General features: G+C 44.8%; 1 protein-coding gene and 1 long non-coding RNA gene across 3 annotated transcripts in view; one reads left to right on the forward strand and one right to left on the reverse strand.

The window, feature by feature from the left end:
* The window catches only part of acmsd (aminocarboxymuconate semialdehyde decarboxylase), a 115,953-nt gene extending 113,442 nt beyond the window's left edge, over positions 1-2,511 (forward strand). For both annotated transcript variants that reach the window (XM_073047612.1, XM_073047611.1), the window contains one exon: positions 249-2,511. In XM_073047612.1, the coding sequence (XP_072903713.1) occupies positions 249-311 (63 nt within the window). In that variant the 3' untranslated portion in view covers positions 312-2,511. The remainder of the gene's footprint in view (positions 1-248) is intronic.
* The window catches only part of LOC140728613 (uncharacterized), an 82,224-nt gene that overhangs the window by 33,744 nt on the left and 33,219 nt on the right, over positions 1-15,261 (reverse strand). The gene's annotated exons all lie outside the window — the stretch shown is intronic.

Raw genomic sequence — 15,261 nt, forward strand, 5'->3', positions numbered from 1 at the left:
ATGCCATCAATACAGATAACCAGCAATACATTATGTAAGCAACAAAGAATGCTTAATCAAACAATTTATTTATAATATTACTCAAATACTACTGTAATATTAAATACACAAGAGAAAAGGGCCAAGGTATGCCTAAAGGGGATTGAATGCAGTCCAGGTATGTGTCAAGAAAAATGGATACTGTTAAGAAAAAAAGTACAATGCTGAAATTCCTTCATATATTCATCTTAAATTTGTTTCATTTACAGGATAAGCTTCTCGCAAAAAATGCATTGGAATTTCTCGGACTTGAAAAGAAACAGTTTGAATGATACAATTTTCTTATACTTCCTTTCACAATTGAGAAATGTCGACATTACATGAGACACAACAGTGTTTGGAACTGACTTGATGGATATCTTCCCAGAGACAACATCTTTACCTCCACTGTTTACTGCAATTATTTACAATGTCTCAGTGGTGGTTTGTTATCAGCAACAAAAGTGGCCATTCCAAATCTTTAATTTTTGTTATTAATTGAAACATAAAAACATAGAAAAACTACAGCACAATACAGGCCCTTCAGCCTGCAATGCTGTGCCAAACATGTATTTACTTTAGTAATTACCTAGGGTTACATAGCCCTCTATTTTTCTAAGCTCCATGTACCTATTCAGGAGTCTCCTAAAAGACCCTATCATGTCCGCCCCACCACCATTGCCAGCAGCCCATTCCATGCACTCACCACACTCTGCAGAAAAAACTTACCCCTGACATTTCCTCTGTACCTACTTTCAAGCACCTTAAAACTGTGCCCTCTAGTGTTAGCCATTTCAGCACTGGGAAAAAGCCTCTGGCTATCCACACGATCAATGCCTTTCATCATCTTATACACCTTTATCAGATCACCTCTCATCCTCCATTACTCCAAAGAGAAAAGGCCAAGTTTACTCAACCTACTCTTGTAAGGCATGCTCCTCAATCCAGGCAACATCCTTGTAAATCTCCTCTGCACCCTTTCTATAGTTTCCACATTCTTCCTATAGTGAGGTAACCAGAACTGAGCACAGTACTCCAAGTGGGGTCTGACAGGGTCCTATATACCTGTAACATTACCTCTCGGCTCTAAAACTCAATTCCATGGTTGATGATGGCTAACGCACCATATGTCTTCTTAACCACAGAGTCAACCTACGCAGTAGCTTTGAGTGTCCTATGGATTTGGACCCCAAGATCTCTCTGATCCTCCACACTGCCAAGAGACTTGCCATTAATGCTATATTCTGCCATCATATTTGATCTACCAAAATGAACCATCTCACACTTATCTGGGTTGAACTCCATCTGCCACTTCTCAGCCCAGTTCTACATCCTATCAATGACATGCTATAACTATTGACAACCCTTCAGACTATCCACAACACCCCCAACCTTTGTGTCATCAGCAAATTTACTAACCCATTCCTCCACTTCCTCATCCAGGTCGTTTATAAAAATCACAAAGAGAAGGGGTCCCAGAACAGATCCCTGAGGCACACTACTGGTCACTGGCCTCCATGCAAAATATGACCTGTCTACAACCACTCCTTGCCTTCTGTGGGCAAGCCAATTCTGGATCCACAAAGCAAGGTCCCCTTGGATCCCCATGCCTCCTTACTTTCTCAATAAGCCTTGCATGGGGTACCTTATCAAATGCCTTGCTGAAACCCATATACACTACATCTACTGCTCTACCTTCATCCATGTGTTTAGTCACATCCTCAAAAAATTCAATCAAGCTAGTAAGGCACAACCTGTCATTGACAAAGCCATGCTGACTATTCCTAATCATATTATGCCTCTCCAAATGTTCATAAATTCTGCCTCTCAGGATCTTCTCCATTAACTTACCAACTACTGAAGTAAGATTCACTGGTCTATAATTTTCTGGGCTATCTCTACTCTCTTTCTTGAACAAGGGAACAACATCTGCAACCCTCCGATCCTCTGGAACCTCTCCTGTCCCCATTGATGATGCAAAGATCATTGCCAGAGGCTCAGCAATCTCCTCCCTCACCTCTCACAGTAGCCTGGGGTACATTTCATCCAGTCCCGGAGACTTATCCAACTTGATGCTTTCCAAAAGCTCCAGCACATCGTCTTTCTTAATGTCTATATGCTCAAGCTTTTCAATCCGCTGTAAATTATCCCTACAATCGCCAAGATCTTTTTCCACAGTGAAAAGGATTATTAATTGCAATAGTTAAATGCAAGAAATAAAACTTCAGGAAGAACAAGAATTGAACATTTGAGCTACTTGTCCTCTTCTTCATGCAGACACTTTTCTCAATGGGATTTCTTCTGCCCACACTCATAATGAAAATTTGCCTGTGTAAACATTGTATTTGTCTGATAATATAATGAGCCTGTAGTTGTCCTCTGGCATGGACATACAGTAAATGTGATGTAATATTAATGTGTGTTAGAGCAGAAGACATTTATCAAGTGATATCAAGTAAAATTACTAAATAAATGTGAATGGTCATTCTTGTATTTATGTTTGTGTCATTTGCCAAAGGAAGTTTAGTTGGTTAATTTTCTGCTTTACAATTGTAATCACATTTTAAACTTATGCAATTCGTTAATTGGAATGTCCTGAGATTGGGAAAGGCATTTTATATATATACACACACACACATCTTATTTTCAGCTTCACTGTGTGCATTTCTGGTTACCCTATCACAGGAAGCATGTGGAGGCTTTGGAAAGGATGCAGAAAAGGTTTACCAGGATGCTGCCTGGATTGGAGAGCAAGAACTTTAAGGAAAGGTTGGACAAATTTGGATGGTTTTCTTTGGAGTGTCAGAGGCTGAGGGGAGACCTCAAGGAAGTTTATACAATTCTGAGGATCATAGTCAATATCTTTTTCTTGTCAAGTCAAGAAAACATGCAGTTAAGGTGAGAGAGAAAGTTTAAAGGAGAGTTATTATACACGCAGTATTAGGTAACTAGAATGAGATGCTAAGGTGAGTGATGGAAACAGATACTGATGTTTCAGGGGCCGTTAGACATGAGAAAATGTAGCGAATGAAGGGATAGGGATTGTGTTTGGTACAGGTATTGTGAACTGAAGGGCCTGTTCCTGGCCATAGAACATAGAACACTACAGCATAATACAGGCCCTTCAGCCCACAAAGGTACTGCAACTTCTTAATCTACTCTAAGATCAATCTAATCCTTCCCTCCCCCATAGCCCTCCATTCTTCTATCATTCACGTGTCTGTCCAAGAGTTCCTTAAATGTCCCAAATGTATCTGCCTACACCACCACCCCAGGTATGTTCTACATACCTACCACCTTTTGTGTAAAAACATCTGCCTTTGAAATTTCCCCTTATAATTACTTTAAAATTATGCCCCTCATATTATCCATTTTAGCCCTGGGAAAAATCATCTTGTACACCTCATTCAAGTCACCTCTCATCCTCCTTCACTCCAAATAGCACTGGCTCTCACAACCTATCTTCAAAAGAAATGCTCTCTAATTGAGGCAGCAATCTGGTAAATCTCCTGTGCACCCTCTTTAAAGCTTCCTGAATCTTCCTATAATGAGGTGACCAGACCTGAATCATGCTCCAAGTGTGGTCTAACCAGGACATTACAGAGCTGCAATATGACCTTGTGGCTCTTGAACTCAATATTTTGACAAATGATAATATGCACCTGTGCAGCAACCTTGAGGGATCTATGGACATGGACCAAAAGATGCCTCTGTACTACCACACTGCTATGAATATTATCATAAACCCTATATTCCGCCTTCCAAAGTGAATCACTTCACATTTTTCCAGATTGAACTCTATCAGCCACTTCTCAGCCCAGCTCTGCAACCAGTCAATATCGTGTTGTAATTTATTTATTTACTTGCACAGTTTGTTGCCTTTTGCACGCTAGTTGGTGCAGTCTTTCATTGATTCTGTTTCAGCTATTATTCTATTATGAATTTATTGAACCATGGAACCATAGAACACTACAGCACAGTACAGGCTCTTCAGCCCTCCATGTTGTGCCGACCCATATATCCTTAAAAAAAAGTAATAAACCCACACTACCCCATAACCCTCTATTTTTTTTTCATCCATGTGCCTGTCCAAGAGGCTCTTAAATACCCCTAATGCTTTAGCCTCCACCACCATCCCTGGCAAGTCATTCCAGGCACTCACAACCCTCTGTGTAAAAAGCTTACCCCTGATGTCTCCCCTAAACTTCCTTCCCTTAATTTTGTACATATGCCCTCTGGTGTTTGCAATTGGTGTCCTGGGAAACAGGTACTGACTATCCACCCTATCTATACCTCTCATAATCTTGTAGACCTCTATCAAGTCCCCTCTCATTCTTCTACGCTCCAAAGAGAAAAGTCCCAGCTCTGCTAACCTTGCTTCATATGACTTGTTCTCCAAACCAGGCAACATCCTGGTAAATTAGAGAGAGTGCAGAGACGATTTACTAGGATGTTACCTGGGTTTCAGCACTTAAGTTACAGGGAAAGGTTGAACAAGTTAGGTCTCTATTCATTGGAGCGTAGAAGGTTGAGGGGGGATTTGATCGAGGTATTTAAAATTTTGAGAGGGATAGATAGAGTTGACGTGAATAGGCTGTTTCCATTGAGAGTAGGGGAGATTCAAACGAGAGGACATGATTTGAGAGTTAGGGGGCAAAAGTTTAAGGGAAACACAAAGGGGTATTTCTTTACTCAGAGAGTGATAGCTGTGTGGAATGAGCTTCCTGTAGAAGTAGTAGAGGCCAGTTCAGTTGTGTCATTTAAGGTAAAATTGGATAGGTATATGGACAGGAAAGGAGTGGAGGGTTATGGGCTGAGTGCGGGTAGGTGGGACTAGGTGAGATTAAGAGTTCGGCACAGACTAGGAGGGCCAGAATGGCCTGTTTCCGTGCTGTGATTGTTATATGGTTATATGGTTATCTCTTCTGCACCCTCTCCATAGCTTCCACATCCTTTCTATAATGAGGTGACCAGAATTGAACACAATACTCTAAGTGTGATCTCACCAGAGATTTGTAGAGTTGCAACATGACCTCTCTACTCTAGAACTCAGTCCCCCTGTTAATGAAGCCTAGCATCACATAGGCCTTCTTAACTACCCTATCAACCTGTGCAGCGACCTTGAGGGATGTATGGATTTGAACCCCAAGGTCCCTTTGTTCATCCACACTCTTAAGTAACTGACCATTAATCCTGTACTCATTCTTCTGGTTTGCCCTTCCAAAGTGCATCACCTCACACTTATCTGGATTGAACTCCATCTGCCATTTTTCTGCCCAACTCTGCAGCCTGTCTATATCCTCTTGTAACCTTTGACAACCTGCAGCTCCATCCACAACTCCTCCAATCTTCGTGTCATCCGCAAACTTACACACCCATCCTTCCGCCTCTACATCCAGGTCATTTATAAAAATCACAAATAGCAGGGGTCCCAGGACAGATCCCTGTGGCACTCACTAGTCACCGACCTCCAGGCAGAATACTTTCCTTCCACAACTACCCTCTGCTTTCTTCCTTTAAGCAAATTTTTTTTATCCAGACAGGCAAGGTTCCATTTATCCCATGCCTCATGACTTTCTGGATGAGTCTCTTGTGAGGGACCTTGTCAAATTGAGTATGCCTACAAGAAAATGAATCTCAGGGTTGTATATGGTGACATATATGTACTTTGATAATAAATCTGCTTTGAACTTTGAACGTACAAAAACCTTATACACAATCCACAACGCTAACAACCTACATGTTGTCTGCAAACCTACTAACCCACCCTTTCACTTTATTTATAAAAATCTCAAAGAGTAGGGGCCCCAGACAGTTCTATGTAGATCACCACTGGTTACTGACCTCAGAGAAAGAATACACTCCATCTACTACCATGCTCTGTCTTCTGTAGCAAAGCCAATTCTGAATCCATACATCCAAGCATTCCTAGGTTCCATGCCTCCTGACTTTGTGAATGAGCCTACTGTGTAGAACTTTGTCAAATGCCTTACCAAAGTATATATGCCCCACACTGCAGGCCGAATGGCCTGCTCCTGTGCTATACTGTTCTATGTTCTATCTTCTGCCCAATGTTTTGTCACTTCCTCAAAGAATTCTGTCAGGCTCATGAGACACAATCTGCCCCTTACAAAGCCGATTATGCTTCTCCAAATGCTTGTAAATCCTGTTTCTAAGAATCCTCTCCAATATAATTTTTTAAAGTTATACAGAATTCATCAACTGTAGCTAAAAATGAGCTGCTAGAGGAACTCTACAAATCTGGCAACGTCTGTGGGAAGAAATGGGCAGTCAATGTTTCAAGTGAAACACTTCACCTGAACTTGAAGTGTAGAGGAAAGATAACCAGAGGGGAGGTGGCAAGAGCAGGTAATCGATAGGTAGTTTTAGTGGAGAAAGAGGTGACTGGCAGATGAAATCAGGTGAGGAAGGAAAGAGTGGAGATGAGATGCTAATTTGAGACAATGATGGGAATCTGATAAGGAATAAGGATGGAGAAAAGTGGTGGTGATTTGGCTGTGGTAGTTCAGTTTTGTACTCGTTAAAGCTGGATTCAAGATAAATGTCCCAATTAATTCTGTTTTTCTGCATACGTATATAAACTATATTGACTAGAATGTTTATGACAGAAATTAACAATTGAACATGCTACTCAACTGAATTTTATCTAAGACCTGTTTACTAAGCATGATCAGAACTCTGTATGCACACAGTTCCATAAATTTAATCTAGGTCATTGCCACATACACAGTGCTCATCTTGCATATTTTTTTATGTATACAAGTCTCCAGGCCATTACTGGAGAGCTCAGGCAGTTTTTAGTACTTCTTCATTAAAGGAAACCAACCAAACTCAGATTGACTAACACATAAAATTTTGGATGAACTCGGTAAAAATGAAGGGTCGTGACTCAAAATGTTGACTGTTTATTCATTTCCATAGATGCTGCCTGACTTGCTAAGTTCCTCCAGCGTTTTGCATTTATTATTGGACTGACTACTTCAATGCAGGTCCAGCTTTTAAACTGCACATTTTACTACCCCTCCACCACCAATCCTGTGATCAGCCCCGCACATTATCATTGATGCTGCCTTCTCACACTGGCCTCTTTCCCCAATGTTCCTGAGCCCAACTCCAAGCTCAGTCATTACTACACCCATCTTTAACTACCCCCACTGCCATGTTCAGTTTTACATTTTATCATAGTGATATATTGCAAGTAAAAATATTAATTTGAAAGCATTATTTTAAAGTGATGTGCCTAGGTGGCCTGGGAATATTTAAAAATTATAGTACACTTGTAATATTATCAGAGCACAGGAAAATACAAGGTTTAACATATTTAATGTTGACTTATTTACTGCCTTTACCAATAGCTTCACAGACTACAAATCTGTAAAAAAACATTGCTCTTATTCTCTGAATTCTTACATAGAAACATAGAAAACCTACAGCACAATACAGGCCCTTCGGCCCACAAAGCTGTGCCAAGCGTGTCTCTACCTTAGAACTACCTAGGCTTTACCCATAGCCCTCTATTTTTCTTAGCTCCATGTAACCATCCAGGAGTCCCTTAAAAGACCCTATCATTTCGGCTTCCACCACTGCTGCTGGCAGCCCATTCCATGCACTCACACCACTGTCTGCGTAAAAAACTTACTTCTGAAACTCCTCTGTACCTACTTTCAAGCACCTTAAAACCATGCCGTCTTGTGCTAGCCATTTCAGCCCTTGGGAAAAGCCTCTGATTAATCACACGATCAATGCCTCTCATAATCTTGTATACACTATCAGGTCACCTCTCATCCTCCGTCGCTCCAAGGAGAAAAGGCCGAGTTCACTCAATCTATTCTCATAAAGTATGCTCCCCAATCCAGGCAACATCCTTGTAAATCTTCTCTGCACCCTTTCTATGCTTTCCATGTCCTTCCTGTAGTGAGGTGACCAGAACTGAGCACAGTACTCCAAGTGGGGTCTGACCAGGGTCCTATATAGCTGCAAAATTACCTCTCAGCTCTTAAACTCAATCTCATGATTGATGAAGGCCAATGCACCATATGCTTTCTTAACCACAGAGTCAACCTGTGTAGCAGCTTTGAGTGCCCTATGGACTTGAACCCCAAGATCCCTCTGATCCTCCACTCTTCCAAGAGTCTTACCATTAATATTATATTCTGCCATCATATTTGATCTACCAAAATAAACTACCTCACACTTATCTGGGCTAAACTCCATCTGCCACTTCTCAGCCCAGTTCTACGTCCTATCAATGACACGCTGTAACTATTGATAACCCTTCAGACTATCCACAACACCCCCAACCTTTGAGTCATCAGCAAATGTACTAACCCATCCCTCCAATTCCTCATCCAGGTCATTTATAAAAATCACAAAGAGTAGGGGTCCCAGAACAGATCCCTGATGCACACCACTGGTCACCGGCCTCTATGCTATAACCACTCTTTGCCTTCTGTGGGCAAGCCAGTTCTGGATCCACAAAGCAATGTTTCCTTGGATCCCAAGCCTCCTTATTTTCTCAATAAGCCTTGCAAGGGGTACCTTATCAAATGCCTTGCTAAAATCCATATACACTACAATATTTGGGAAATTAAAATCTCCCACCAAAGCAACCCTGTTATTATTACTCCTTTCCAGAATCTGTCTCCCTATCTGCTCCTCTATGTCCCTGTTACTATTGGGTGGTCTATAAAAAAACACCCAGTAGAGTTATTGACCCCTTCCTATTCCTAACTTCTACCCAAAGAGACTCTGTAGACAACCCCTCCATGACTTCCTCCTTTTCTGTAGCCGTGACACTACCTCTGATCAACAGCGCCACACCCCCACCTCTTTTGCCTCCCTCCCTATCCTTTCTGAAACATTTAAAGCCTAGCAGTTGAAGTAGCCATTCCTGCCCCCGCACCATCCAAGTCTCTGTAATGGCCACAACATCATAGCTCCAAGCACTGTAACCACACTCTCAGCTCATCCGCTTTATTCATAACACTTCTCGCATTAAAATAGAGACATCTCAAACCATCATTCTGAGTGCATTCCTTCTCTATCATTTGCCTATCCTCCCTTACGCACTGTCTCCAAGCTTTCTCTATTAGTGAGCCAACGTCCCTTTCCTCCATCACTTCAGTTCAGTTCCCACCTCCCAGCCATTTTTATTTAAACACTCCCAATAGCCTCACCAAACTTCCCCGCCGGGATATTGGTCCCCCTGGGATTCAAGTGCAACCGATCCTTTTTGTACAGGTCACATCTGCCCCAGAAGAGGTGCCAATGATCCAGAAATCTCAATCCTTGCCCCCTGCTCCAATCCCTCAGCCATGCATTTATCCTCCACCTCACTCTATTCCTACAATCACCGTCACGTGGCACAGGCAGTAATCCTGAGATTATTACCTTTGCGGTCCTGCTTCTCAACTTCCTTCCTAACACCCTGTAGTCTTTTTTCAGGACCTCTTCCCTTTTCCTACCTATGTCATTTGTACCAACATATACCACGACCTCTGGCTGTTCACCTTCCCACTTCAGGATATCCCGGACTCTGGCACCTGGGAGGCAAACTACCATCCATGTTTCTTTCCTACGTCCACAGAATCATCTGTCTGACCCCCTAACTATAGAATCCCCTATCACTGCTACCATGCTCTTCCTTTCCCTACCCTTCTAAGCCATAGGGCCAGATTCTGTGCCAGAGGCACAACCACTGTTCCTTCCCTCAGGTAGGCCATCCCCCTCAACAGTACTCAAGCTGGAATACTTATTGTTAAAGGGGACAGCCACTGGGGTACTCTCTAGCACCTGCTTCTTGCCCTTCCCTCTCCTGACTGTGACCCAAATCTCTGTCTCCTCTGGTCTGGGGTTGACAACCTGCTTACAGCTCCTCTCTGTCACCTCCTCACTCTCCCTGACCAAACAAAGGTCATCAAGCTGCAGCTCCAGTTCCCTAACATGATCTCTAAGGAGCTGCAGCTCGATGCATCTGGTGCAGATGTGGTCAGCCGGGGTCTCCAGGACCTCCCACATCTGACACCAAGCACAGAAAACCGGCCTCACACACATAATTTCCGTCTTTATTTTAAACAGATAACCTACCTGGCCTTGACCCCTTATTCCCAAAGCCCCATTGATCCAAAGCCTTCCTACTCTGTCACCCACTCTGTAAATCTGTCTTCTTTTTAAATTCTTCCCTCTGTTCTCATTGGCGGACCTCCATGTGCTTGCGCAATCGTGCCCCGTTCAAACCACTGAAGAAATAACATACATTTAATAATTACAAAATAATTACATTTAATCTTTTTTTATAACTCATTTAAGGCCAGCATTAAATGACCATTCTAATTGCCTTAGAGAAGAGGATTGTTGGCTGTTGACCTGAACTGCTGCATTCCTTGTAACGAAAGTATTACCACAATATTATTATATTAGAGGCTCAAGGTGTTGTCCCATTGATCATGAAAGAATGGCTATCTATTCTCAAGTTACAAAAGATTTGGTATAGATAGAATTCCTATTGGATTTGTGCATCAAGATGATAAAGGTTCCAAAATTGCTGACTGTGGATATTCTGTAGATATTGCTGCAGAACAGAGTATACTCAGGATGAAAGGAAGGAGTTTTGGGAGTGGCAGACAGACTGAGAAACAAACAGAATGGGTTATGCTTGATGCTCTGGTGCTTCTTGACTGTAGGTCGCTTAGGGAGGTCAAGAACATTCCATCATCTCTCTAGCTGAAAACAGATTATTAAAACATCAGTCAACACCCATGGAGAGAGACTTTTCTCCTTGGAGTGACGGAGGATGAGAGGTGACCTGATAGAGGTGATGAGAGGCATTGATCATGTGGATATTCAGAGGCTTTTTCCCAGGGCTGAAATGGTATAACAAGAGGACACAGGTTTAAGGTGCTGGGGAGTAAGTACAGAGGAGATGTCAGGGCTAAGTTTTCTACTCAGAGAGTGGTGAGTGCGTGGATGGGCTGCCAGCAACAGTGCTGGAGGTGGATACGATAGGGTCTTTTAAGAGACTTTTGGATAGGTACATGGAGCTTAGAAAAATGGAGGGTTATGGGTAATCCTAGTAATTTCTTCAACCTGTTCTTCAACAGATTTGACACTGTGGCCCCTGCCCACCCCCCACATGATTCATCTGTTGTCAGCCCCCAACCAACACATACTCCACTCTCCCCTCCTACCCCTCCTCATGGCCCCCCACTCTGCTCTCATGACTACACCACTCCCCCCAACTGAAACCACCACGGTGGGCTTCACAGCTGAACAGGTGAGAAGACAGCTGAAACGTTTCCACACAAGTAAGGCTGCAGGCCCAGATGGTGTCAGCCCCAGGGTGCTCAAAGCCTGTGCCCCCCAGCTATGTGGAGTACTTCACCATGTCTTCAACCTGAGCCTGAGTCTCCAGAGGGTTCCTGTGCTGTGGAAGATGTCCTGCTGCGCCCCAGTGGCTCCAATGACTACAGACTGGTGGCATTGACCTCCCACATCATGAAGACCTGGAGAGACTTGTGCTAGAGCAGCTCTGGCCTATGGTTAGGCCGCACTTAGACCCCCTCCAGTTCACCTACCAGCCCCGACTAGGAGTTGAGGATGCCATCGTCTACCTGCTGAACTGCGTCTACGCCCACCTGGACAAGCCGGCGAGCACTGTGAGGGTAATGTTTTTTGACTTCTCCAGTGCGTTCAACACCATTCGCCCTGCTCTGCTGGGTGAGAAGCTGACAGTGATGCAGGTGGATGCTTCCCTGGTGTCATGAATTATTGATTACCTGCACAAAATGCTGGTGGAACACAGCAGGCCAGGCAGCATCTATAGGGAGAAGTGCTGTCGATGTTTTGGGCCGAGACCCTTCATCAGGAGTAACTGAAAGGAAAGATACTAAGAGATTTGAAAGTAGGAGGGGGCGGGGGAAATGGGAAATGATAGAAGACCGGAGGGGGGTGGGATGAAGCTAAGAACTGGAAAGGTAATTGGCAAAAGTGATACAGAGCTGGAGAAGGGAAAGGTTGATGGGATGAGAGGCCTAGGAGAAAGAAAGGGGGAGGGGAGCACCAGAGGGAGATGGAGAATGGGCAGAGAGAGAGAAAAAAACAAACAACTAAATATGTCAGGGATGGGGTAAGAAGGGGAGGAGGGGCATTAACAGAAGTTAGAGAAGTCAATGTTCACGCCATTAGGTTGGAGGCTACCCAGCCAGTATATAAGGTGTTGTTCCTCCAACCTGAGTGTGGCTTCATCTTGACAGTAGAGGAGGCCATGGATAGACATATCAGAATGGGAATGGGACGTGGAATTAAAATGTGTGGCCACTGGGAGATCCTGCTTTCTCTGGTGGACAGAGCGTAAGTGTTCAGCGAAATGGTCTCCCAGTCTGCGTCCGGGTCTCTCTGATATATAAAAGGCCACACTGGGAGCACCGGATGCAGTATACCACACCAGCCGACTCACAGGTAAAGTGTCGCCTCACCTGGAAGGACTGTCTGGGGCCCTGAATGGTGGTGAGGGAGGAAGTGTAAGGGCAGGTCTACCCATGATCCACAAACCTGCCTGTCCAGGTAGACCCATTGTCTCAGCTTGATCCTGCCCCACCGAACTCATTTCTGCATACCTTGATACTGTTTCATCCCCCCTTGTTCAATCTCTTCCCACCTATGTTCGTGACACTTCTCCACGCTTTGAATTTTTTCAATGACTTTAAGTTCCCTGTCCCCCACTGCCCCCCCCTTATTTTCACCCATGGACGTCCAGTCCCTATAGACCTCCATCCCCCACCGAGATGGTCTCAAAGCTCTTCGCATCTTTTTGGATTCCAGACCTAACCAATTCCCCTCTACCACCACTCTCCTCCGTCTAGCAGAATTAGTTCTTACTCTCAATAATTTCTCTTTTGGCTCCTCCCACTTCCTCCAAACCAAAGGTGTAGCCATGGGCACCCACGTGGGTCCCAGTTATGCCTGCCTTTTGTTGGCTTTGTGGAACAGTCCATGTTCCAAGTCTATATGGGTATCCGTCCCCCTCTTTTCCTTCACTACATCGACGACTACATTGGCGCTGCCTCCTGCACGCATGCTGAGCTCGTTGACCTTCATTAACTTTGCCTCCAACTTTCACCCTGCCCTCAAATTTACCTGGTCCATTTCCGACACCTCCCTCCCCTTTCTTAATCTTTCTGTCTCCATTCCTGAAGACGGCTTATCTACTGATATTTACTATAAGCCTACAGATTCTCACAGCTACTGGACTATTCCTCTTCCCACCCTGTCTCTTGCAAAAATGCTATCCCCTTCTCACAATTCCTCCGTCTCCGCCGCATCTGCTCTCAAGATGAGGCTTTTCATTCCAGGACGAAGGAGATGTCTTCCTTTTTTAAACAAAGGGGCTTCCCTTCTTCCACCATCAACCTCTGCTCTCAAACGCATCTCTCCCATTTCCCGCACATCTGCCCTCACCCCATCTGCCTGTCACCCCCACTCGGGATAGCATTCCCCTTGTCCTCACCTACCACCCCCACCAGCCTCCAGGTCTAACATATAATTCTCCGTAACTTCCGCCACCTCCAACAGGATCCCACTACGAAGCACATCTTTCTCTCCCCCACTTGCTGCTTTCTGCAGGGATCGCTCCCTACGCGACTCCTTTGTCTACTCGTCCCCCCCCCCCCATCCCTTCCCACCGATCTCCCTCCTGGCACTTATCCTTGTAAACGGAACAAGTGCTACACCTACCCTTATACTTCCTCCCTCACCAACATTCAGGGCCCCAGACAGTCCTTCCAGGTGAGGGCGACACTTCACCTGTGAGTCGGCTGGTGTGGTATACTGCGTCCGGTGCTCCCGGTGTGGCCTTTTATAGATTGGTGAGACCCAACATAACTGGGAGACCGTTTCGCTGAACACCTACGCTCGGTCCACCAGAGAAAGCAGGATCTCCCAGTGGCCACACATTTTAATTCCACGTCCCACTCCCATTCTGATATGTCTATCCATGGCCTCCTCTACTGTCAAGATGAAGCCACACTCAGGTTGGAGGAACAACACCTTATATACTGGCTGGGTAGCCTCCAACCTAATGGCGTGAACATTGACTTCTCTAACTTCTGTTAATGCCCCTCCTCCCCTTCTTACCCCATCCCTGACATATTAGTTGTTTGTTTTTTTCTCTCTCTCTGCCCATCACTCTGCCTGTTCTCCATCACCCTCTGGTGCTCCCCTCCCCCTTTCTTTCTCCCTAGGCCTCCCATCCCATGATCCTTTCCCTTCTCCAGCTCTGTATCACTTTTGCCAATTACCTTTCCAGCTCTTAGTTTCACCCCACCCCCTCCGGTCTTCTCCTATCATTTTCCCATTTCCCCCTCCCCCCTCCTACTTTCAAATCTCTTAGTATCTTTCCTTTCAGTTAGTCCCTGACGAAGGGTCTCGGCCTGAAACGTTGACAGTGCTTCTCCCTATAGATGCTGCCTGGCCTCTGTGTTCCACCAGCATTTTGTGTGTGTTGTTTGAATTTCCAGCATCTGCAAATTTCTTCATGTTATTGATTACCTGACTGGCAGACCACAGTACGTGCGCTTGCAAGACTGTGTGTCAGACTGAGTGGTCAGCAGCACTGGGGCTCCACAGGGGACTGTCCTGTCTCCCTTTCTCTTCACCATCTACACCTCGGACTTCAACTACTGCACAGAGTCTTGCCATCTTCAGAACTTTTGATGACTCTGCCATAGTTGGATGCATCAGCAAGGGAGATGAGGCTGAGTACAGGGCTACGGTGGGAAACTTTGTCACATGGTGCGAGCAGAATCATCTGCAGCTTAATGTGAAAAAGACTAAGGAGCTGGTAGGTGGACCTGAGGAGGGCTAAGGCACTGGTGACCCCTGTTTCCATTCAGTGTGGACATGGTGGAAGATTACAAATACCTGGGGATACGAATTGACAATAAAGTGGACTGGTCAAGGACACTGAGGCTGTCTACAAGAAGGGTCAGAGCTGTCTCTACTTCCTGGGGAGACTGAGGTCCTTTAACATCTGCCGGACGATGCTGAGGATGTTCTACGAGTCTGTGGTGGCCAGTGCTATCATGTTTGCTGTTGTGTGCTGGGGCAGCAGGGTAAGGGTAGCAGACACCAACAGAATCAACAAACTCATTCGTAAGGCTAGTGATGTTGTGGGGGTGGAACTGGACTCTCCGACGGTGGTGTCTGAAAAGAGGATGCTGTCCAAGT

Source organism: Hemitrygon akajei, chromosome 5 (genome assembly GCF_048418815.1).
Source record: "Hemitrygon akajei chromosome 5, sHemAka1.3, whole genome shotgun sequence".
Classification (NCBI taxonomy): Eukaryota; Metazoa; Chordata; class Chondrichthyes; order Myliobatiformes; family Dasyatidae; genus Hemitrygon; species Hemitrygon akajei.